Below are 25,927 nucleotides of genomic sequence, written 5' to 3' on the forward strand. Positions count from 1 at the left end.
TGTCTATACTAGAGAGTTCAAGTGAATCTACATAGCAGCAAAGCCATTCTGGTCAATGAAAATGTATACTTCCTCCACATGGATTGCAGCAGCTTTCTGTGGTGAAAAGGGAGAAATAATGGTTGAGGGAAATATGTAAGGTGGCCATATGGTCCTTCCTCTACCATGTATGTTTTTAAAAGACATGCAGTGACCTTGATCTCAGATGTGCACAAAGACATCAGCGCAGTAGTGCCAGTGTAAGAAACTATGATCCACCCGTCTATTTTAAAGGTCTGTGAAACGGCTATTGGAACTGAGGCTTGAATCCCAGCGGCTTTAAACTGTGTGCTGACAGAGCAGCTACGGTCAGGGCCGGCTTTAGGAAGTGCGGGGCCCGATTCGAACAGTTTCGACGGGGCCCCGGCAGGGATGACATAAAAAAAAAAAACCACGTGAAAAAACCACATGGGGCTTGTACTCACCGGGCCGCGCTCCTAGTCTTTGTCGGCGGGTCCTTCACTCCCTCCGGGTCTTCGGCGGCACTGAAGGACTCGCCGCCAAAGACCCGGAGCGAGTGAAGGACCCGCCGCCAAAGTGCCGCCAAAGACCTGGAGCGCCGCCGGGTGAGTAAAAATTAAAAAGGCGCCTCTAGCCAGGGAAGGGATTCTCTGCCACTTGCCCCCCACTCTGGGTGGCCCTGCCACTGGGCGCGGGGCCCGATTCGGGGGAATTGGTGGAATTGGCCTAAAGCCAGCCCTGGCTACAGTAGGGTTAACACTATATCTGTGCACCAGTTCGGAACATCCAGCCTTTCTTCTTATCTATGCTGTGGTGTGAAGTGCTTTAGCCTATTAGCAAATGTTCAAAAAAAACAAACCTAAGAAAAACTAGTTGAAGTGGGCTTTTGTTTTGTTTTAATAGTTAAGCAACTTTGTTCAAGGTAATCCAAAGTGTTTTCATTCAGCTTTCCCCTCCTCATGGCATCAAATGGCTAGGGCCCTACCAAATTCAAGGTCCATTTTCATCAGTTTTGTGGTCATAGGATTTTAAAAATCATTAATTTCATGATTTCAGCTATCTAAATATGAAATTTTACAGTGCTGTAATTGTAGGGCTCCTGACCTAAAAAGGAGTTGTCATAAGGTTATTGTACGGGGGGGTTGCAGTATTGCTACCCTTACTTCTCCGCTGCTGCTGGTGGCGGTGCTGCTTTCAGAGCCGAGCAGCTGTGCGACTGCTGGCTAGGAGCCCAGCTCTGAAGTAAGTGCAGAAGTAAGGGTGACGATACCATACCTTCAGTCAGTCACCACTCTCTGGCCACCCAGCTCTGAAGGCAACAGCGCAGAAGTAAGGGTGGCATGGTATGGTATGGTCTGGTCACCCTTACTTCTGTGCTGCTGCTGGCGGAATGCCGCTTTCAGAGCTGGGTGCCTAGCCAACAGCTGCCGCTCTCCAGCCACTGCTCTTCAGTCACCCAGCTCTGAAGGCAGCGCAGAAGTAAGGGTGGCAAAACCACAGCTCCCCTAAAATAACCTTGCAACCTCCCTAGAACTCCCTTTTGGGTAAGGATCCTCTGTAGAGGAGCAGACTCACCCAGCAGCACCTCCTGCTGGTTATCCTGGGAATTAGCTCAGTCCAGCCCAGAGCACCCCCTGCAGGCCAGTGGTCCACCTGTCCTCCAACCCCCCTGCCCTTTTATCTGGAGGTGCTGCCCCCTGGCAGTACACCCCTCAGTATTAGGGTCTCCCCTCCCCACAGAACCCCCACCCACTATCCCTACCTCACCTCAGTATAAGGCTACTGCCAGTCATTGTCTAGCCCCACACCCTGGGGCAGACTGCAGTATCAGCCTACTCATCACTGGCAAGGTTGGGTTTGGACCTGCTACCTTGGCCTACCCCTGGGCTGCCCTCTGCAACCCCCAGTACCTTTTAGCCCAATACTAGGCCGCAGCCTGGGGCTATCCAGGCTAGAGCTCCCCAACCTTTCCCTAACACTGCTCCACTCAAGTACCCTGTCTCTAGCTTCTTGCAGCCAGGCCCTTCTCTCTCTGAAGGCAGTAAAAGACTGCTGAGCTCCTGGCTCCCAGCCTTTTTATACAGGCCAGCTGGGCCTGATTGGGGCGTGGCCCAGCTGCAGCTACTTTGCCAATCAGCCTAGTAGCTGCTTCCCCCTGCAACAGCCTTCTCCCAGGGCTGTTTTAAGCCCTTCAGGGCAGGAGCGGGTGTCCACCCCGTTACACCCCCAATTTGAGAAATGCTAGTCTCCCCCATGAAATCTGTATAGTATGTGGTTAAAGCATACAAAAGATCAGATTTCACAGTGGGAGACCAGATTTCATAGTTTGTGACACATTTTTCATGGTCATGAAATTGGTAGGGCCCTACAAATGGCACAGAGCATTTGCAGGCAGAATGAGTAGGCTGCCCCCCCCCCAAAATATAGAAATGATTGATGGTGATTGGTGGTGCTGCTTGTCAATTTGTGAAGGAGCTGCAATTCATCACTCACAAACTGTCACATGAAGATTAGCAGGTAAAATTTCTATTAATGGACCCCACAAGTTTTAGCTCAAACACCTGCTGCTAAGCTTCACAGCTTTCTGTTATAGTTTAGTTTCCTCAGGTTTTTGTTCTCTGACTAAAGACTCCTTTAGAGCCATTACTGCAGTGTTGTGGTATGATTAGGGTAACTCCTGTTGCAATGGAGTTGAGTCATTCATGTCGTTCAAAAAAGAGATTTCTGAACTCATTTGATCTCTGGTAATTCTTCAGTGGTTGGTTTTTATTTTGGATTGTGGAACCATAATATTTTCCATAGCATGCAATTACGTCTTTTTAGATTGCTTGAAAATGAATGCATTGTTTTGCTTAGAAAACCACATTGATGGTGATGCATTTCCAAATTTAAATTATGATCAGACTTGGGAATTATTATTTGGGCAAGTTTTTCCAAGCTTAACATGTACAGCTTTTCTTTTTAATATAGCCCAGTGATGGGGGAAAGAGGGTTGTTAGTTTGGCAACTGTTTTAAAGGTATTTTTTACTTAAGGGGGTTTTAATAAACACAGCTGTGCAAAATGATATTCTGGCAGAAATTTGGTATATCTATATTCACATTCCTTGCTATAACTGTATTCTATTTTGCATAGAGACTTCATTGAAATAGACTCACTACTAATATAAAATAGTTCTAAAATTTATTGATTTCAGGCACTAGCTTGTGCTCATTATTATTATTTTTAAATTAGAGCAGGTGATGGCTCTAGAAGAGCAACAGGTTTTGTTGTTTTTACATCCTTATTTCCCCTCCCTCACCACTGCCAATGAGGGAAGACATCCAAATGAGAGACAGACAATCTTTAAATAGTCATAATGTGCAACTTTAACTTATGGCCCTAAGCTTTCATAGTAATTACTTTTCTAAGTATATTTTTTCATATAAATCTGTATGGCAATTTACTTTATCATTCACATGTAGCAAGAGTGTATTAAGAATAGTATTCTAAGCCTGTATGCCTCGATGTAAAAGTGAAGAATTGAGCAAAATTGCATATTATTATTATTAGTTTAATTATTTGCATTATAGTAGAATTCAAGGCCTAAACCTTGGTTGGCGTGCCATTGTGCTAGGCAATGTACAAGCACATAACTGCCTTAAAGAGTTTACAGCCTAAATAGACAAGACAGGCAGAGAGGGTTGTGGGGGGGGAAGAGAGATGAAGTGACTTGTCCAGATCGTCTCAGCAGATCAGTGGCAGAGCCAGAACTAAAGTATACAGACTCTCAGTCTGGTGCCCTATCAACTAGACCACACTGCTGAAATCACATAATTGCTCACCTCCCTCCCCCCACAACAACATACAAGTAATTTGCATTTTTTAAGTTTAGCTATAAAGATCTGGTAGCTAGTTTAAACAAAAACCTCAAGAGCAAAGATACTTTTGTTTATGGTTGCATCTTCATCTTTTTGTTGTTGTTACTCTTAGATTTGTTTATTTGTTTCCTGCATTGTTTGTGGTGATTGAACCAGACATTTGGGAGAGATGACCAAACAAGAAAGATGGTGTTTGGTTCTTCAACCTTTTCCTTATGTGTCTTAGCTAGAGCTGAGTGAGATTTTGGTTTGTGGGGCTGAACTAAAACATTCAGGAAAAAAAAATGGTTTGGTTTGAACTGAAACTGAATTTTTTTCAGTTTTTCTAGCTGAAACTAAATAACCAAAACACTTTTGTCTCAGGTCAAACAAAACAATTTGAGCAGAAATTAAACCTTTTCAGTGTTTTTTTTTTTTTTCCTTTTGGGCATTTTCAGGCGTTTCACCATTTTATTAAAATTCAATTAAATTTGAAACAAAATGGCATTTTGATATGAAATATTTCAGTTCAAAATAGTCAAAACAGACAGTTTTGACTTTTTAAAATAAATTTCCTGGCCAAATCTATTTGCTGAATTGGACCTGAATTTGTGAATAATTTTGATGCATTCATCAGCAAACTTATATTTACCGAAAAATAATAGTCCTAGTTCTACTATTATGCTCATCGTATCCCTCCAACTACTGGGCAGAGCAAATCCATTTTTATTGTATCTGTTGTCCATGGTGATAACTTGTCTTTAATTAATTTAGTGGTTTTGCTGAGGTGATTAATTACTTGTCAGTTCTTTCACTGCATTATAAAGCATGCATTGCTTTTTCCATGTTAATTTTAATGTCGGCTTAGAAAGTTTTTCTACTTATACTCTAAATCTGTCTATCGTATAATTGGTATAGAATCTTTAAATAGTGGAGAAAAATGATTGCCTTCAGTATACAGTGTATTTAATCAATAATTAAGTCTCTTTCTAAGGGCTTGTGTAAGACTAGGAAGAAAAGTCAGCAACTGTACAATTGAGTATTAAAGCTTCTGTGGTCAGAAAATATGTGGTAGGTCAATAGATAAGCTTGTCTTGAAGCCTCTGGTTCTCAGGGTTTTAATGTGTGTCTGTGGTTTATTTTTATTTACCTTAAATAAACCTTTATTTACCTTAAATCCCCCTACATTATTCAAATAGTCTTAAAGTGTAGCTCTGCTGTGAAAAGTAAATGTTTAGTTGCTGAATGACTGCAAGTAAAAAGAGACTCTGGCTAGGATGATGGGAGACACGCACAAGCTCTTAGGTTGCTCCCCTCTGGCGCATTGTAACACCTCTCCAGGAGTAGAGACTGTGTGACCACCCAAATATGTGGGATAGAGGGGGCAGCCAGTGGTGAAAGGCCCCACGGTATTTCTATGGGGAATTCTTGCAGGAGGCAGATTCTTCCATGTGGATCTCAGCCCCAGTGGAGTTGTTTGCTTTCTATTCTACCACTTCATCAACAGTACCTAATAGAAAACTGTCCTGCTAATAAGCAGCAGCAAGTGTGAACTCCCCTTTCTATTATCACCTGAATGACTTGTTAAGACCCATTCATTTTACTGAAGTTATGCTCTGAAGTGATCCCTAGGAGCAAATTATATACATCCTAACCATCTCCTCTCTTATTCACAGGATGGCTAAAAATACTCCTGGAGGAAGTCTGTGCCAAAAATTAGAAATTCTACACACAATATTTTAAAATTCTGCCTATTTTATTTGTTAAACTAACACTACATAATCACACCAGTTTCAGTTATTTTGGTAATTTGTTTCAAAATACCTGTCAGCAAATATGTCTGTAACAATGCAGACACACAAAAATTCTCCCAGGGGTAGAGAATTAAAGAAACCCTTACGATAATCCAGTTTCTGTTTCTCTGCCTCCTCCTCTCCAGAGCTCAGCCAAGGGGCCAGACCCCCACGCCCCCTCCCCCTGAGTCCAGCCGTGGGGCACCCCTCAGTCCAGACACTTGCACTCCCTCCCCCCAGAGCCCCGCTGCATCCCCCGAGCCGAGATACTCACAGCACCTCCTCCCCCAGAGCCCATCCGTACCTTCCCCAGCCCAGACACTTGCATCCCTTCCCCCCAGAACCCAGCTGCGGGCCATCCGCAGACCAGACACACACTCTCTACCCCTCAGAGCCCAGCCACAGCCCTGACACTCACATGCACCCCTGTTCCCTCAGAACCCAGCTGTGCCCCCACAATGCAGACGCCTACCCCACCTACTCCCAGAGCCCAGCCACGGGGTGTCCCCCCAGGCCAGACATTTGCACCCCCTACCCTCCCAGAGCCCAGGGATCCAGAGGGAGAAACAGCCTGATGCTGGGTCCTGGGCTTGTATGAAGTTTCTGGCATGCTGCCTCCTTCCTCCAGGGCTTGCCAGGAACCGCGGCTGCTGGGAACCCTCCAGCTTCCACTCCCTATCACCCCCCAGCAGTGTCTTCTGTTTGTGAGCTGGGCTCTGCTGGGTCCAGCACTCCCCTAGTGGTAGCCAGCAGCTATGCAGCCCATTTCTGTGGAGGGGAAGGAAATTCTGCGCAGTGGTGCAGAATTCCCCGAGGAGTAATATAATTTGTAATATACTTCAGACACAAGGGTAGGAGATGAAGGTGTTTGGTAACTGGTTCTTCATCATTATTTTTGTCAAAAGTTGGGTTTTTGAGGAAGTAGCAGAAAATGTTGAAATGTTGAAAGCCTGTGCGGTCGCATGGGTGTAATGTGGGTTAAAAAGTCAAAAATGGGTGAGAGTTTAAAAATTGGATGGTAAGAGGCCACAAATCCCAGTGATTGACTCTGGTGACATTCTAAATAATAGGAGCTCTCAAACATACTTGTAGCTATTTCCATTGCTTTACAATGACTCTACAGACATTAGAGGTTTCGGTGTGAGTTTTGAGGTTATTATGGTGCTACTTGTGGTCTTGTGTGAGTGGTTGTGTTGATTTGCACGTGGGTTGTTTTGTGCAGGGAGAGTTGTGGTGAATGATGGGTATATGCTGAAGTGAGGGACTGTGTGTGTTTGAGGTTATTGTGTATACTGGTTTTGTTGTGTAGGTGGTTGTGTTGTGCTGGGGGAGTTTTGTGTGTGCTGCATGACTGTGGCAGTTGGGCACACAGGTGTGGTAGCTGGGCCAAGTAATGCACCATCAGTGCAGTCTCTGTCATGCAGCTATTGAACTGTTGTATGCAAATTAGCTGTAGGGTAAGGGTGGTGATTGGTTGAGTTACCTCTGATATCTCAATAGTCTAGGACTCTTGGCAAGGCATGGGTACATTCCTTAATATAGCTGTATACCACAGGGGTGAAATTTGTGAAGTCAAAATAGCTGAGAACTGAAAAATTGATTGGTAAGAGACTTTGAAAACCCAGTGATGATCCAGCCTGGTGGTGTTCTGAACAAAAAGAGCTCTTGACCATGTTGTAGCTGCTTCCAGTGCTTCACATTGAGTCAACAGGCATTTTTGGCTTCAGAGTGACATTCCTGGATTTGGTTGTAATAGGTACAGTTAATAATATGAATTATATATGAGAATTATTTCATTTTATGATGCATTTTTCAGAAATATTTCCATAAAATGGAACGATTACCAAATTTTTGTAATCAATTAATATTGCTGTATAATTCAGTACATATCTGCTGCATATTGGAGGAGTCCATAATTTCAGTCTAAGGGGTTGCACAATACAAGGGACTACAGTACAGAATTTGGCTTTAAAATTGGAATGTAGTTAACAATTCGGTTGAGATATGAGCCAGAATTGTACAGTATTGTGCTCAGTGTTCCATAGTTCTGCTGTATTGCTAATGAGAGTAAAAAGGAGTAAAAAGTCATTCTTTTCACTAAAGTCAGCAAATGTGATTTGGAATGCACCAGGTCGGATTTGGATATTGAGTAGTATCTTGCTACAGAAGTGGTCCCACTGAAAACTAACGGGACTAATCGTAAAGTAAGGTATTGTTCAGGGTGAGTAAGGGTATTGGAATCTGTCCCATAGGCATCAGATCTCTTGAGTAGTAATACACTGCTTTTATATAGCCACTTTTCTGAGCAGAAGCACATTTAAAAAAAAAAAAAGTCCAATGGTAGCTCTGACTGGTTTTTAAGCACACACATTTTATACTTTAAAACAGTTAAAAGATTAATTACAATTTTGCTTTTTTTCCATTTCTATTCTGTATCCTGTAGAAACAGAACATGCCAGGAACAACAACAAAAATACATTCATGAGTAGGCATGTTCCTACCTTAATTATCGGGAATGGCTAAGTTTCGAAGCATAAGAGCATTATTACTGTTTCTCAGTTCTACATTATGGCAAAAAGTACTAACTTTCTTTTAATTTTATTTCTTTTAAATGCAGAACTATGGTTTGGAAACAGAAAATCTAAAAACCCTTTCTCACAAGCTAAATGCATCTGCCAAAAATCTGCAGAACTTTATAACTGGGAGGAGGAGGAGTGGTCACTATGATGGCAGGACCAGCCGAAAATTACCAAATGACTTCCTGACCTCTGTGGTGGATCTGATTGGAGCAGCTAAAAGTCTGCTGGCTTGGTTGGACAGGTAAAATCTCCCAAATGTTTCACAGGTAACCAGTTCATGCACACACCCAAAACAAACGTTTTAAAATAATTTTATACTGATTTTTAAGTGTAAGCTAAAACCACCAGTTGACTTTAAAGAATAGAAATTTAAATTGATCTTTAAAAAGATGAAGCTTTAGCATGCAGTTTGGACTGCACTCGGGATCATATTTTTAAAAATACTGTAGCAATGGGCTTATTTGCAATTGAATATTACGGCTAAAATGGATAAGGCAAATTGATGAATTTTTGTATTGGTGCAGGGACAAACTTTTAAATGAACTGTTCAATTCAAACAAGTTCTTTTGATGTTTATTGCGCTGGTAAAATTTTTGTACCAATGTTAATACCTAGTTCCACAGTATCTGTGTTGCAGTTATGGAATGTCTTTACATGCAGTTATGGAATTATTTACATGCAGTTATGGAATGTCTTTGAAGCTCTAGACACAAATAGAACTTTTCTGATCAGCTGCCTTTGATGTTCCGCTTATAGGATCTGATCAAACTCAGATTACACGATGGAAAGACTCCCATTGAAATCAATGGGAGCTGGATCATGCCCTTACTTTACAATACCTTGCAAATATTCAGGACCAGGACTGACCTTCTTACTACATTTCTTTGTTCCAATTTTATTTATCATGGCACTGAGACTCTCCAGGTAGTAAAGATGATTATTGTAATTTCTCAGGTGGTTAAAATTATTCTGCTTTTAAGCGTATGCCTTTATAAAAACACCTCACAAGTCATTTTATAGTCAACCATAAATAGGCTGCTTGTCTTGTCTTGATTTGAATATGCAGTTGGTAAAGGGCAATTCATATTCGTGTATCACCAACTGAAGCTGTGATGCACTGTAGATTAAGCAAAAAAAAAAAAAATAAAAAAAAATGTGTGTGTGTGTGTGGGGGGGGGGGGGGGGGGGGGGGGTGGGGAGATTCTGAAAATCCAGACAGATACTTTTTTTCTTTTTGTCAGGAAAATTACCTTTGTCCCCTAAAAGAAACTCTCTGGACAGAAGTGGTTTGTTTTAAGTGAGGTATGTACCTGTCCAGCTTTTAAGAATGTATTCTTCAAAGTCCTGCTTTTGCTGTAGGAACTGTAACTGCCATTGACTGCTTGTCTTGAAGTTTGAAAAGATTGGGCTAAAATTGGAAAACAAATAATAGAAAAGAGACATCTTGCAGTTTAAGGAGTAATTTGTTGGTTATGGTGTAAATAATATAGATATTGTGTTTTCCTTTAAGTTTGGCAATAGCATTACAACCAGAATTAAAAAAAAAAGGATGCCTAATGTTAGACTTCTAAGACCATATTTAGGCACCAGGAGGGGTGATGTTTTAGTGGACCGAGTCCTGAACAGGACGCGGGAGACCTGGATTCTAATCCTGGCTCTGCTGTTAACCTGCTGGGTGACTTTGGGTGAGTCATTGTGCCTCAGCTACCCTATAAAATATAAATGATACTTACCTGTTTTGTAAAGCACTTTGAGCTCTCCTGATGAAAAGCCCTAGGTAAGAGCTGGGTATTATTATTATTATTATTTATTGTATAATAAATATAACCTGGTTTACCGAAAGGCAGAGCACCTGGAAGCTCCCAGTGACCTGGCAGTTCTGCATTTTTGAAAAGCCAGTTGTTTACTTAAATGCCTAAATATAGACTTTGGAACCCAATGTAGACACCTATTTTAAAAAGCAAGAAAAGTCCTTTAAGAACCATTTTGTTTAATATATCTTTTGAAATATTTTCTGATTTCTGATATCTGCACTTACAAAAGCACATCAATAGTTAAGTCTCTACTGAGAATAACCTCATTGAAGGCACCTTTATTTTTAAAAGTTACACTTCAAACTTACCTAGTTTTAGCTTGTTTTAACTTGCCTTTTTAAAATACTTTAGCTCTTCTTTGTTGAGGGTTAATCATAAATACTTTAAGGCCTAGCACTCTTAATCTTAAAAGATGCCAATAACATAAGGCTACAGTTTCCTGCTTACCTGCTGCAGCACATTACAACTTGTACTATAATTACACATGCTGTTGCACCACTTCTGCCACAAAAAATGTGTGTGACACTTAAAATGTTTGAGTCCAAAAGACTGTTGGATGTTATGAAATGTAGGGGGTTTTAATTGAAAATGTTTTAAAATAAATTAACTTTTTTATTATTTCTAAAATATAATTGCCCTAACTATTGTAAATTGTCCTTGTAGTGCTATCACAGGCGCCTACTTTCCTATGTGCCGGGGGGTGCTCGACCCCCGGCTTAGCCCCAGGCCCCGCCCCCACTCTGCTCCTTCCCCCAAGTCCCCACTCCCACCACACCTCTTCCCACCCCATTCCTCCCCCTCCCCTGAGCGCACCACGTCCTCGCTCCTCTCCCTCCCCCCGAGCCTTCTGCACGCCACGAAACAGCTGATCGCAGCATGCGGGAGGTGCTGATCGTTGGGGCCCACCGGCGGGCGGGAGGCGCTGGGGGAGGGAAGGGGACTGATCAGGGGTCTGATGGTGGGTGCTCAGCTCCCACCATTTTTTTCCCCAGGGGTGCTCCAACCCCGGAGCACCCACAGAGTCATCGCCTATGATTGTGCTATTGATTTTAGTTTATAATGTAGATGTACTAGACTTACTAATGGCAAGAGACTCTTAGAAGGTGATGAGGTCAGCTGACAATTGATTTCTCTGTCTCTATAAACATAAACTCTAGATGAAAACACACATGCCCTTATGCTTTTTCTTGAGGAATAATCAGCTTCTGAAATCCAAATTCAACATAATAGTTGTTCCATTTGAGCACTAATGTGTGACATGATATCCAAGGTTATGCCAAGATTGCATACTTTAGGATTAGACACAAAGCCAAAGGCCCCCTGATAAGTGGCTGTGGCCCAGCAATCCATGCCCTGTCATTCTTTACTGAAATTATAAGAAGATTATTTATAAAGGCAGCTACATTATATCAGTCATAGATAATACTACAGGCAAACAAAAAATTAAGAGAGAGTTAATAAAATCATCTTAAAAATATAGTTCCCAATTTTACTTTCTGTTACTTGCCCTTTTGAGCTCATCTGGAGCTGTGGCTGCTCGGCACCTCTGACAATGGAATCTCAAGGCGTTTCAAATTTCAAGGCACTCAGAAATTAGGGCAGCCAAAATGAGAGGCTACTTTTGAAAATGTTGTCTTTAGTACCTGAATGGGGCTTTCTAGAAACAATATTTGAATTTTACTTAATTATACAGTAAATAGATATTTTGAACAGGTATGTAATTTAAACATTCTTGTGTACGTTTTTGTGACATTTTAAGATTTTCTTCTAGTATATAATATTTTTCATTCAGTAGGTCCATTTTTCCTCTTTCAGATGTCTCAAGGGGGCAGGTTAATGGCTATGTATTATTCCTCCTTAAGAGCATGAATGTCTGGAGATCCATAGGGTTCTGTCACTTCCTGTTAAAGGGCAACTGGGGGAGATAGAAAGATTTTTTTCTTTTACACAGATATGGTTTTGCTACTATTAGTCCTGACAGTCAAAGCTGAGCCCCAGACTTTGCTGTTTCAGAGATACTATGATGGTTGGAGCTACCTAAGATAAAATGGTCTGCATTTTTCTGTTGATTAGTTCTAGCCGTATTTTTTGATAGGTTCTCTGAGTGGGAGTGTTTTTCTAGTGTTTCTTTATGGCCTTGAAGACCTGAAGACATTTTCTATATGATTCTTTTATAGCCAGTCTGGCTGAAGTGTCTGACTGCTTCTCAAGGCTAACCTTAGGGAAATCTGCATTTTATATCCAATCTTATTTTTCATGTAACTTCACTATTGTGCTTTCAGTGCCTCAGAGAGATGGGGGGACATTTGTGATTAAGTTGGCATAGACTTGGCCCATATAAAATGAAAGGGAGGCATCGAGGTGAAAGGGTGAGGGTTGTAGGCATTCCTCCCCCCTGACAATAATTTGCAGCCCTGGAGTGATTTGATATATTTCTGTCCTTGGATTCTCGGGTGGCAGCTATGGCTTATAGCACCTATTTCCATCTGTGACAAAGGAATTTATCAAAAGGAATAACATGGACATTAACACAGAGATACATGCCATTGTAACATCCAGACTGGATCACTGATACGCACATTTACCTGGGGCCACTCTGGAAAATGCAACTAGTGGCTCCAGCTGGGTCTAAATGCACCAGCTTGCTTTTTGGGTGGAGAGCACATAAAACTTGAGCTCCATCTCTGCACTAGCAGTTTGTTCATTTCTGAATGCAATTTCAACTTGTTGGTTACAGCCTATAAAGACCTAAATGAGCTGGGCCCAGATATCTGAGAGATTGCCCTTTTCCTATGGTCTGTTGAGACTTCTGATTTGTTGGGTTACTCTCACTGTTGGTTCCCAGGGTTAAACTGGCCATGGCTGGTATCAGGCCATTCTTTGTGGAGGGTCCATTCCTCTAGAATCTGCTTCTTCCAGTGACTGATCAGAACCAGAGATCAATGAGCATCAGGGCATAATTTAAAATTTATATTTTTGCCAAGTTTTTAAAGTCTTTTGGTTTAACTTAAGGGATTGGGATTTTTTTGTAGAAGGCTTCCAAACCTCCATTTACAGATGGGTCAGTCTGGCTGTTTTAGGTGCCTACATGGGAATCTGATCCAGGCGCCCTGAAAAGTATCAGGGCTCAGGACATTAAGGTGGTTGTGGTTTGCTTACAAGAACACTTTGACTTCCCTCTTTCTCACCAAGCCATAGAATTCTCCTCTACTTCTAGAAGGGTGTTGTCCTAATGTTTTATAGTCATGTTTTTGTACTCTTTTCCTTGATCCTCTGATCTTTTGCCTGTTAGAGCTTTGTTTTCTTAAAAAAACATCTTTGGGTACATTTAGATGCCAACTGGCATGGAATACAGGCCTTGGCAACCAAACAGCTGCCTTGAATCGCTGCCTTCTATTGGCTTATATCAAGACCATGGGTCAAATAATACTGCCCCATATGTATGGACGTATTTTTGTTTAAGGAAATATGTTCAGGTATTACAGAATTATTATGTTGTGGCCATTTGGGTATCCCATACAATTACTGTTAAAACCTATCTCAGAGTTACTGTGAGCCATTGTTTCTGCAGTCACAGGAACTTATTTTATCTTGAGATTATTAATATATAGCACTATTATAAATTCTTCTTATCTGGCACGGTAGATTCCTGTTTTTTCTGTCTTATAGGACTGATGCATTCTGTCCTGTAGAGGGGAGTCTTCAGTGCTGTGTCTGTCTGTCTGGTACCTAATTACAAAGGTCATCTTTGGATCCCTTGAAATGTGTGCTAACTACTTATGCTAAACAATGTGTTCCACCTTGTATTTAGTTGTGACACTCTGAGTACCTTTTCCAGACCTGAAGAAGAGCTCTGTGTAGCTCTCACCAACAGAAGTTGGTTCAATAAAGATATTAGCTCTCCCTCCCTATCTCTCTAAAGATCACCTGTAACAATCCTGTGGAATGTATTTCTCATCATCTCTATTGAATGGTTATTAGCCATAACACACAACCTTCAAAAATTGAGGCACCTTTTTTTAATTGAAAACCTCTCTGAAATAGGGGAGAAGAAGAAAAAAACCAGTTAGGCACTGTTTTGTGTTTTTGGCCATGAAGCAGCAAAGTTATAGATAACACAGAGCTGAAGCAACCAGTGTAATGAGTAGAGCAGTAGTTCTCAAACTTTTGTATTGGTTACCCCTTTCACACAGCAAGTCACTGAGTGCGCCCCCCCTTATAAATTAAAAACACTTGTTTTATATTTAACACTATTATAAATGCTGGAGGCAAAGCATTATAACCTCACAACCCCCTGAGGGATCATGACCCCCAGTTTGAGAATCACTGGAGTGGAGAGTGCTATTTTACACCTTTTTATTAAAATATTCAAAGGAAAAACATAGATAGACAAAAGATCTAGGAAAATTGGAACAGTGTCAATAAAAAAAGCTCTGTCGAAAGGAAAATAAACTAAATAATCAGAAAAAACTGTTCAAAGGAATGAAAAAAAGACACAATAAAACTTTCACCTTCCAAAAATGAACTGCAAAAAACACAGAGCTGACTGAGACACTTTAAATGTAAGACAGATTACAAATTAAATGGAAAATAAAACTGAGGTTAAAAATTGTGGGTGTGCTGGAGATAAACATAAAATTAAGGCAAACTAGAATGGAATCTTATATTGCAGACTGGTTTAGGGAGTGAAAGCTCAGTGAACTGTGGTTATGGCCACACAGTCTCAGTGCATAGCAATTCTATGGTGTAAAACCACTTTGTAAAAATGATACACTAATCTACTGAGTGAGAAGTTATCTGGTTATATTTGCTGACTTTATTGAAAAGTACGTTTTTATTCCTGCTAACCCTGAAAATTTTGTTTCATCCTTTGAATCCTCGTCAGAATTGTTTACAAAGTTCTGGTTGGGGTCGCTCTTGTACAGCCCCATTGAAAGTACCCTGTAAAAATTAATTGCAATTGTCGGGTTCCATCTAAACCATCTTTCATTGAGTTCCATATCAAATATATGCAGTTAATCATTTTTTTCTGTGAGCATCATAAACTCAGGCTTCTGAGGGTCAAGCTATTGTTGTTTCTATCTCCAGCACCATTTTTAAGGTTCTACAACCCAAATTGTACCCTTAGTGGCACCTATGCACACCGCACGGTTGGGTCCCTTTGTCCTGAGGCAGTAAGAAAATTGCAGAACAGTGATGTCATAGAGATGCCGCTTGAGAGAACACCCCGGAATCCCTGACTATTGAGCAGTGCAGCAGCCTTTAGAGGTCATCTTTTCTTCAGTTGGGACATGGCTAATTCATTGTTCTTGTATTTTGGTCTCTTTTTTTATTCCTTCACACTGCTTCCAATGTGTTCCCTCCGCTTTCTATGGTCCATATCTTTGCAGTCCCACCAGAGGTGCTGGAACAATTTTTATAGTGGGGGCGTTGAGAGCCACACTGTAAACCCTGTATATAATGGAAACCACTTCAAGCCAAGGGGTGCAGCAGCACCCCCAGCAACCGTAGTTCCAGCACCTATAGGTCTTACTTAAAGTTCTGAAATGAACCATAGATTTGTGAATCTGAGGACCTTTCAAACATTAATGTACTTATCCTCACAACAATATTAAACCCAGTTTACAGGTGAGGAATTGAGGCACAGAGAGCTTAAGTGGCTTGTCCAATGGCACACAGGAAGTGCACAGCAGAGCCAGAAACTGAAACCTGAACTGAGTCCCAGTCTAGGCCAGTTCAGTTTCTTAATCAGAACACCATTCTTCCTGCCATAAGGTTTAGCTGTATTCTGACCTGACAGACAAAAAAGTTGTCTTTGTCTTCACCTAAAATTGGGCAAAGACTCCCAGTTCCTCAGTTATGCCTATGTGTAAGGGGACTGTTGCCCCCTTACTAACATTCAGTGGGGGTCTTTTGGCTGGCTAGCTCCCAGCACTAGAAGGGGAAGGGTCGATGGCAAATCAGGAGCCTGAGACTGACAGTCCCCAGGAACAATGGGGAGAGGCCAATGCTCCAGATCAGCCTGACTGACAGGGCGGGCAGGCTAATCAGAGAGTCAGGAGGCCAGGGGGGGTCCTGTCCTCCTTGTGAACTGGAATGGCCTGGGTCAGACAGAGTGGCGCCAAGCTAAGGAGAGAGCAGGGGCCCGAGCTAAGTTGCTGGAAGCAGAGCTGCAGCCCCAAAGCCAGAGCACAGCCCAGAGAGAGCAGACCTGCCCTGGGAGCAGAGCTGCAGCAACCAGAGCCAGAGGGGCCAGACAAGCATCCAGGAAGCAGGTCAGAGCTGGGAGCAGAGTCACAGAAGCAGCCTGCAGAGCCGACCTGTCCTGGGGGCAGAGCTGTAGCAACCAGAGCCAGAGAAGCAGCCCAGGGAGCTGGAGGCAGAGCAGCAGCAGCAGCCGTGCTGAGGCAGTGTGGAGCTGGAGTAGGGGCTGGAGCAGTCCGGAGCTGGGTGCGGTGAGCAGCTGGGGAGAGCGAGGGGGACCCTGGGCAGTGGGCCCAGCACAGGGAGACGCCTCAGCCAAGAGGCCTTGCTGGCCAGACTTGGAGGGGGATCATAACCCCGACCGGGCAGGGACGATGCTGGGAAAAAGGGTCCTGCCACCTAGAGCTTGAGAGCGTGTGGCCACCGCCAGAGCAAGTGTCCAACCCACAGCGTCTCTGCAGCACAGCCAGGGCCTGAGAAGGAGGCCTGGGACCTACAAGGAACAGACTGAACTGCCCTGACGTTCCAGAGACACTGCTTGTAATGTTCCCTGCCAAAAAAGGGGTGATGTGTTTTCCTTTAACCTTTCCCATTTTTCCTTATTCTTTTTTAAAATTAATTGTTAATTAAACAACTTGTATTTGCTTTAAATTGTATGAAATGATCAGTGGGTCAGGGAGGTGCCCAGTGCAGAGAGAGTACCCCGGAGTGGGGACACCCTAGCCCCTGTCCTGGGTGACCACAGCAGGGTTGGGGGTCGAGCCCCCCAGGAATCCTGGACCCAGCCTTGTCGGGGTTTACGAGGACTCTGCCAGACAGGAGAGTGGAAGGGGAGTCCTCAAGGGCAGGGAGGCCTCTGGGTAAAGGAAGTGGGAGCGAGGACTCAGATCCTTTCGCTAGCCCACTTCACCGGGGTAGTGCAGAAGCCAGGAAAGTTCCCCACAATAGTGGGACCATTCCCCGGCTTACATATGCACTAGTCTATTATTTTTTTCCTAAGTGGGAAGCTCCTGCAAAATCAAGGACCTTTCAAGTTTCAGTTAAGAGAGGACCTGTTTCTTCAGATCATGTTCTACCTCACATTCCAGCATAACTATTTTTGACTGTATGGCTCTGGCATGGGAAAACTTGATTTAAAAGATAACATCCACCATTTTAGCTTCCAGAAAAGAGTTGCTTCTGCTCTACATTATAATGCCACCGTTTCATGAACACACTTAATAGAGAATGGCCCTTGTGTGACATGTAGTAGCACTAAAATAGTTTGTGTATATGGTCTCTCATCACCTGCCCCAATGATATAATTTTGATGCTCTGTTTACCTGCTTTTCCTGCATCCATCTGTATGTTCTGCCACGTTGCCCTCTGTTTGGAATGTCCTCCTAATTCTAGTCCACCAAACTGCTGTCTTTCTGACAAAGAAACCACTTCTGAAACCCTATTTTTGTGTGTGTCTCAACAGAAAGTGTTCCAGTAAAAGATACGACCTCTCCCACCTTGTCTCTCACTTATTTTCTGTTATCCAGAATATGAGTCAATATAATAAACTGTAAAGAAAATTCCTAATTATTATTGAATCTGGGCTTCCCACTACATTTCTCTATTCTGTCTTGTTTAGGTTGTAAATCCTTTGGGGGTAGGAGCTGTCTGTATGTTGTATGTTATGCAGAGCTGATAGTAAGGTTGCCTGGCATGGAGACTAGCAAGGAGCCTGCCAGCCCCACTATGCAGTGCTGCCAACTGGACAGTCAACGGCCCGGTCAGCGGTGCTGCCCGGAGCCACCAGGATCCCTTTTCGACTGGGTGTTTCGGTCGAAAACCGGACACCTGGTCACCCTAGCTGAGAGAAACATTACTGGTTCTTAATAAATAGTAAGAGTGATGTCTATAATCTATGAAGTGTTTGTGTTTAGAGAGTTGGATTGGAAAAGGACTGATTGTTCTCAAAACTCTTAAGGGATTCTTCATCAAAGGCTCATGTACCATAATGTAGCAGAGAAATGTTCAATTAAGAATTGAAGAAAATTTAGTTGATATTTTGTGCAGTAACCACCACAGTATTTTTACAAGGGTGTTAATCGTGTACTAGATATTTCTACAGGGAACAATGGATTTCTTAGTGTGCTGTTTGTCCTAGCCACGTGTGGACAGGTTACTCAATCTGTCTTTCACAGCTGCTGAACCGTAACATGATCCATGTTTTCTCCCCACAGTTTGCATATCAAATGCTTAAATTACTTCTACAATCTACGTTAAACATTAGGAAATGGGAACAAAAACATCTTGTGGTGGTGAGATGATGTTTTCCAACCTGGCAGTCTGATGCATAGAGAAGAATTAACAGGCTGAGATCCTCACTAGTTTGACAATTTAGCATCCTGGTGTCTTATATGTGAAAAGGCAGAGTAAAAAAGTGAATTAGAAGCCCTACTCTTTCTACCTATGCTTAATAAGGAGAAAAAGGTGGTAATCTACAATAGCAGGCTGATGAATGTTTTCCTTAGCAAAAAGTAGGAGTTCTTAACTTTCACACCAAGAAGGTAGATTAAGGAAATTAATTCCTTTGAAGTGCAAAAACTGTGACCTCAATTGAGGAAAGCTACTCCTCAAAGCACTTAAACACATACTTAAGTCCTGTTGTAATGGGATGTAAGTATGTGCCTAAAATCAAGTGCGTTGCTGAATAGATATGGACAGCTGAATTGGGACCTATAAGCCTTACTGCTCTCAGCTGTGTATGCTTGTGCCCTGGAACACAATTTAGTATTCCTGTTTATATGTCCAGTACAGCATGTGCTGATTCACCCATTGCCGTTCAAATACAGAAATATCTTCGTATTCAGCTTTAGTACATTCTTTGAATGCTTTGGATTGCAGTAATCTCACTGTAGAATTCACCTTCCACTAAGAAATTGGTCTCTTTTTGCCACAGTGCTTTGTTCATTAAGACGATTTTGTGTACCTTTTATAGCACTTAAAAATAGTTGAATTTCTTTCTCTCGTTGTTTTCAGTCAATGAGCCTTACCCACATGTGGTTTTTAGTTGCAGAGGAAAAGGGAATAGCAGGTATGCATTGCCTGGAAGTATGGTGTCTAAAGTGTTCCCAGTCACCAAAATGTGTTAAACCAATAACTCATACTTTGAAAGTAACAATCCCCTTCACTGTGTGCTGTGATTTTGTACAACCTTATGAGCCATGTTTGGTTGTTGATTGTCCTGACAGTTGTTTAGTATTCCATGAGGTGAAAAAACAATTAATTGTGTCTTTATCAATAAATACAAAAAATTAATCTACGTGCTTTTCTGTCAGTTTTTCAGTTTGTCGTCCGTGGGCCTTATATTCCCTTCATGTACTCCCCTTTTATGTTTGTTTGAATTGGGGTAATGAACATATCAATAAATATTACCTAAAATTGCTACGCCACTTATCCCTATTAGTGCCACAGGAGCAGCTGCAAATGTTTACAAAGCATTAATTTAAAAGTCTCTTTTATTCAATATAAAGTTCATTGCATTTCCTACTTATATTGAATTAAACAGTCCAGTTACAAGTACAAGTAAAACATGGTACATGATGGTCTACTACCATGATTCTTAGATGGGATACTGGCACAGTTACGTGTACTACAATGCAAACTACTAAGGTTTTTTTCTTCGTTTGTTTGGGGTTTTGTTTGCTTCTCCTCTCTGAGGACTGAATTATGATACAGACTGGATTATCCTGAAATTTTTTGTGCTAGAAGAAATTCTCAAATTGGGTTCTGGTTCTTAAGATTAAGCTTAAAATTCTTTTGCAAACTTGTCCCCTTGATCTGATTCTAGAATGAGGTTAACTCTGATAAAAGTGCTTGTTTCTATTGTTAGTAGTGGAACTTGGTTACTGCATTTGTTAACGTTTTTGTTAATAAGACATTTAGGTCATACAAATACAAATTGTGTAAAGATGTGACAAGTCAGACTAGTCACATCCTTGAAATTATATACATACTTAGTGCTTTCCTGGATCGGGGCCTTAGATGCTAGCTGAGAATGGTAGGTCAGAGGAATGTAGAGTTGTTTGGTTTTGAAGGAAGAAGGCAGAAGTTGAAACTTGATACAGTTGGCTGGGGACTTAAAAGAAGTAGGGAGGATGTGTTCTGACTGGGTGTGGAATGCCTTTTTACCAGTTGCATTTTTGGTGGATTCAAATGGCATTATCACGGGTGTGAGGAGGAGGAGGTTGTTGTGATAATCAATACACAAGGTGTAACAGTTATGTGCTGCTATTTAGGTTTGGTCTGTCCTGTCTGGAAACAAACTGATAATTTTAATATAATGTAAAACAATGTTACATGCCTTACTGTCAAGGTGGACATTTTATAAATGAAAATAGGATTTTGTGCCTCAAATTGAGGCTTCAAATTGTGTCCATCATGGAATTTGGCCAGTGATCCTATACTAAACATTCTAGATGAAATTTTCAAAATTGATTTAGGAGTGGAAGTCTCATTGACACTCAACATTTGAAAATGAGATTAGCCTCACCCACCTTGTTTCTCACCATTTATTATTGATTTTAGCTGCTGGAATGAGACAATTCCTTACTAGTTTCCTGCCTCCCCTGCTCCAAAATCCACGTACCCTCACCATTGTTACTAGTTTCACTTTGTATTTTCAGTGTCCGTTTTCTCATTTTTGTTTTTATGTTCTATTTGTTTTTGTTAAATTACATTTGAGGTCCATGTGCCATTTTCTTGTTCTTTAATTTGAGTTAAACCGAATTTATTTGGGTATTTTCAATGTTCTTCATTAAGAACAATGCTAATCAAGGCTTCATTGTTGTCTTTATGAACTGTGTAACCTAACGAATAGTAAAACTATGAGAGAAGATCATGCTGCATGAGAGCCAAAAGCCTACTGTAGAATTTTGTTTAGAAAAATGCTAGAGGCTTTGAACCATCAGATCGATTCCAGCTGTGTAATTTGAAGATCAGATTGTAATAAAATCCAAACATAAAGTAAAATAATACCATTTGTGGCTTGAACTCATTCGTTCTAAATAAAGGTGAGAGTTCATAAATGAGTATCATCTTTTAAAATCATGGCTTTAGAAGGGTTTTCTCATCTTTACAGTGACAATTGTGAATGAAAAATAAATACAAATATTTCTGACCCTTTTGGATACAATAGTCTTGTTTTAAAAGATTATCATATCTGAAGAGTTAATTCCAGTTTCAAACATATAAATTCATGTTTTTATTGTAATTTGGTGCGTGTTTGTATTTGTGTGTGTGTGTGGGTAGACTTAGTATACAGTACACATGTTGTTGTTGTTGTTGTTGTAGTGTATATATAAAAGCTGCATGTAAATAGTGATTGTAGCATTTGACAAGTTGCTCTTGTCAAGCACCCTTGAACTCCTGACGTGCACTCTGTCCACTAATCCCCCACTTTCAGGACTGCTTCTAGTTTTCCTAGCCTCTGCACAACTTCTATCAGCCATACTTCTGTTATAAAAACAACACACTGCCAGAGGAATGTTACCTTCTTCCATCTAATATATGGAATTTCCTCCCCCCCAAATTACATCAAATTGAGGTGCATATTCAATTCTGACACATTGTATCTTGTGACCTCTGAGGGCTAGAATGGGAGTTTTAAACCATTAGAAAGGGGAGGAGATTCTGGTTTTCTATTGGGAAACACCACTAGTTTTTAGGAAAGTTCCAAGATAGCTGCCTTTAAAATTGCAATATTACAGCACATGGAGAAACTATTGTAGAACCCTATAAGAACTATCTAAAATGTCCTAGTTATGATGACTCTTGTCTACAGAGCTTTTTATTACTGAACTCGTGGTTACTGAACTTTGGCTATCTTTACAGTAGGAAAAATATCAACAAAAATTGTAAAACTCTAAACTTTTCCTGTAAAGTATGTGGCATACAGAAGATACATGATGACATAATATAAAGCTTTTATCGATATTCATTTGGGATGGCTGCATTACTTACATGAGTGGGCTCTGAGCTTATCTCAAATGAGTGGCAATAATACCCTTCTATCACAGCATCATGTGTTTTCTATACTTGTTCATTCAGTGTTGTGTGTGTGTGTGTGTGTGTGTGTGTGTGTGTGAGAAAGAGAGAGAGATTCAATTGATCAGGACATGCAGGTGAATGAACAACACACAAGGGATGCATTTTGAGCAGCAGGAAGTAATATTATTCAACATTGGAGGGAGGCACTTTCCGCTCCCACATATTAGGCATTTATCCACGGCAGTGTTCAGGAGTCCCACTAAACAACCAGTAACTTGATGTAGACCCACCTAAGTCCACCCCTTGGATTCAGCTCACTTCTGAATCCTCCCCACCTTTTCCCACATGGAGGGATATAGAAGTTGCCAAAAGAGGATATCAGTCTGCAAGGACTTCAGGTCTCCTTTTTTCCTTTTGGCAATACCATAGACGCCAACTCTGGAGCACCCGGGGGAAAAAAATGGTGGGCAGCCCCCCTGTCAGCACCTCCCCATTCCCCCAGCGCCTCTCACCTGCTGTGGATCAGCTGTCCCGCGGTGTGCAGGAGGTGCTGGGGAAAGGAGCCAGGGCAGGGCGTGCTCAGGGAAGTGGGCAGAACGGGTAGGAAGGGGTGGCGCGGGGGCAGGGCAGGGTAGGAGTGGGGCCTTGGGAAAAGGGGTGGAGTGGGGACAGGGTAGGGTAGAGGTGGGGACTTGGGGGAAGGGGTGGAATGGGGGCAGGGCCTGTGGCGGAACTGGGGGGGAACACCTCCCAGCACATTAGAAAGTTGGCACCTATGGGCAAAAGGACCACTAGCACTATATTTATCTCTTGGAGCTGGTCCATTTTAGCCTTTACCCGCAGTGGACACTAGCCACAAGTTGTAACAAGTTAAACACTCTTACTTTCCTAATATTAAACGTTAAGTCTTATTATTATAATCAAACAGTACCTCCATGATGCTGTGAGGAAGGCAAAAAAAACCATCGTACCTCTTGCCTATTTTGTCCAAAGGGGAAAAAACCTTCCTAATCAGTCAGACCTGCAGCATCCACTGCATGAACACTGCAACAAAGGGGAGGGAGAGCTGGGAAGCTAGCCAGAGCAAGACATTTTTGAAAAGCCCACAGGAGTTTAACTAGGTGGTGGGGGCTATGTGAGCCAACTGGTTAGATTGTTCACCCATCCCCAGCCAGTGGGCAGGTGATGGACCCAAAGTGGGGGCATCTATGGCCCACATACCTACAAGCACTGCAAGCATACCTGCATCCATCCCAGGCAGTCCAGGGAACATTCCTTCCCAGTTGATTGTAAAACTGCCAATATGTCTAAATCCTCATTTGCAACATGCCTACTGTTAAAATTTTGGACTTGTCTTGCAGAGACTTCCAGTCCTGCCAAAGAGTATGATAGTTTGTTTAAAATGGAAAAGAGACATAAGTGCTAGACTAAGATAACTTGAGTGTATTTGAATGTAGGCCTTCAATAGTGAAAAGTGAGGACTGCTGTCCTAAGAAAATGTATTTTTAGTAATATTTTAAAATTCTTATAACAAAACCCCTGGGATTGAAAGATCATGGCTCCAAATCAACCTTTACGTCTGCTTCTTAGAAAGTCTATTCTGATTGTGATTGTTTTGCCCTTTTTAGAAGCAGAACTAAGGGCTTGACACAGAGTATTTCTATTGACTTCCCTGGGCCTTAGTTCAGACCCTAAGACATTCAGTGCATTAGCCAAATGCATTAATGACTGTATTCATACCTGGGCACCAGCTGTACAACAGATGGAAACAATACCTTTTCTTTTCTCAGTAAGTGTGTGCTTAGACTACCTCAAAAGACATGCCTCTGTATACCTAGGGCTCATATGGTGAAGTGGAGGCAGTTTCAGAAAGAAGCTACAGGGTTTTGAGGAGATGATGCCTTTATGATTAGAACTTCTCTCAGAATGATTTAAAAAATCCTGAGAAGCCAGGAAGAGAGTTAAAGTAGCCATTTTCTAAAATTATGTTCTGGTACATACAATGCTAACAGTGGATTTTAAATATTTCTGATGTATTACTCAGTCCTGTTAAGAATTAGTATTCAAGCAATCTGTGTTTAAAGTGCATTATGTGCCACTAAAGCAGGGAAAAATCATCCTCCCCATGAACATTTTTTCTTTTTCTTTTTTTAGATCACCTTTTGCTGCTGTGACAGATTACTCAGTAACGAGAAATAATGTCATACAGCTCTGCCTGGAATTAACAACAATTGTACAACAGGTATGAGACTATACACTTATTATTCTCATTTGAATTTATTGTTGCCTATTTAATGGTAAGTGGCCCTTTGCAACGAAATTGAATCATTTTGTGTCATCCATTTTCCTGTGTCCAGTTACAGCATAAAAGGAAAACTGTTGTGTTTAGTAAAATGCTTTTTAGAAATGTGTATTTCAGTGTCTGCATAACTTTGATTTGGACTGTGCTATGCATGTACATCTCTCCTGTGTTGCAGTGCTGAACTTTATTTTGAATTCCGTAGTTTATATAATTGTCAAGTTGAAAATTCCTATTTGATATTGTATTTCACTTGTAATAGTTTCTCACGTATTTTTTATTAAATGGAGTAGTTCAGAAGATCTCTTTGTATTACTCTGCATTTGTGCAGTCACCTTCCTTTTTGCACAATTCATAATATCTAGAATCTTCTGCAGATAGTGTATATTTTCTGATTGTCTAAAATGTTGTATATTAGTTTTCTTAAATTCTGTCTTCAAGAGAGCAACAACCAGTTTCTTAGTCTTTTGCTTAAAGGTATGACTTCACTTTCCCGAAATAGAAGGGAAAATTGCTTGCATTCTGAGGATGTATATAACCTAGAACCTTCCCCAGTTTCCATAATTTCTTTTAGATTTACTGGTGAAAAGTTCTATATAACAGTAATGCCGTTGTGTGTCTGTAGTTTAGACCTGTCCCCACTCTTGGCTATCCTTCTTCTGGTAAAAGTGAAAAGCAACTTTTGCTACAGTCCAAACCAATGTTGGCATGCATTCCACTAGATGGATTAATGATAGAAATTAAAGTAGGTCTCTTCAACTGAGTATTATCTTATACCAGTGTTTCCCAAACTTGGGACACCGCTTGTTTAGGGAAAGCCCCTGGCGGGCCGTGCCAGTTTGTTTACCTGCCGTGTCCGCAGGTCCGTCCGATCGCGGCTCCCACTGGCCGGGGTTCGCTGCTCCAGGCCAATGGGAGCTGCTGGAAGCGGCGGCCAGTACGTCCCTGGGCCCGCACAACTTCCCGCAGCTCCCATTGGCCGGGAGCAGCGAACCGCGGCCAGTGGGAGCCGCGATCGGCCGGATCTGCGGACGTGGCAGGTAAACAAATCGGCCCGGCCCGCCAGGGGCTTTCCCTAAACAAGCAGTGTCCCAAGTTTGGGAAACACTGTCTTATACCTTTCATTCAAACAGCCGAAAGATCTGTTCTGGTGTTTACAGTGCCCCTATGATTAACGTGGCTGTAATCAATTGCTTAAATCTTGTTGATTATATAGGTTTAGTTAATACCCCAGTTTATCTAATTTTTGAGGGGCCAGTTGTGAATTCCCATTCTACAGTGAATTAATTTTATAGGCTATCCAGAGAGTCTACCCTAATTTATCTAATGATGTTTTTGTTTCTTAAAAATGCAAAGTTGAAGGACTGCTTATTTGTTAG

At 41.6% G+C, this 25,927-nt stretch overlaps 1 protein-coding gene across 2 annotated transcripts in view; it reads left to right on the top strand.

The window, feature by feature from the left end:
• LOC112105115 (connector enhancer of kinase suppressor of ras 2) overlaps window positions 1-25,927 on the top strand; it is a 358,118-nt gene that overhangs the window by 68,695 nt on the left and 263,496 nt on the right. For both annotated transcript variants that reach the window (XM_024197779.3, XM_024197780.3), the window contains exons 3-4: window positions 8,249-8,451; window positions 24,404-24,491. In XM_024197779.3, coding sequence (XP_024053547.2) covers window positions 8,249-8,451; window positions 24,404-24,491 — 291 coding nt within the window. The remainder of the gene's footprint in view (window positions 1-8,248; window positions 8,452-24,403; window positions 24,492-25,927) is intronic.

This window comes from Terrapene carolina, unplaced genomic scaffold (assembly GCF_002925995.2).
Source record: "Terrapene carolina triunguis isolate 2854851 unplaced genomic scaffold, T_m_triunguis-2.0 Scaffold22, whole genome shotgun sequence".
Taxonomy (NCBI): domain Eukaryota; kingdom Metazoa; phylum Chordata; order Testudines; family Emydidae; genus Terrapene; species Terrapene triunguis.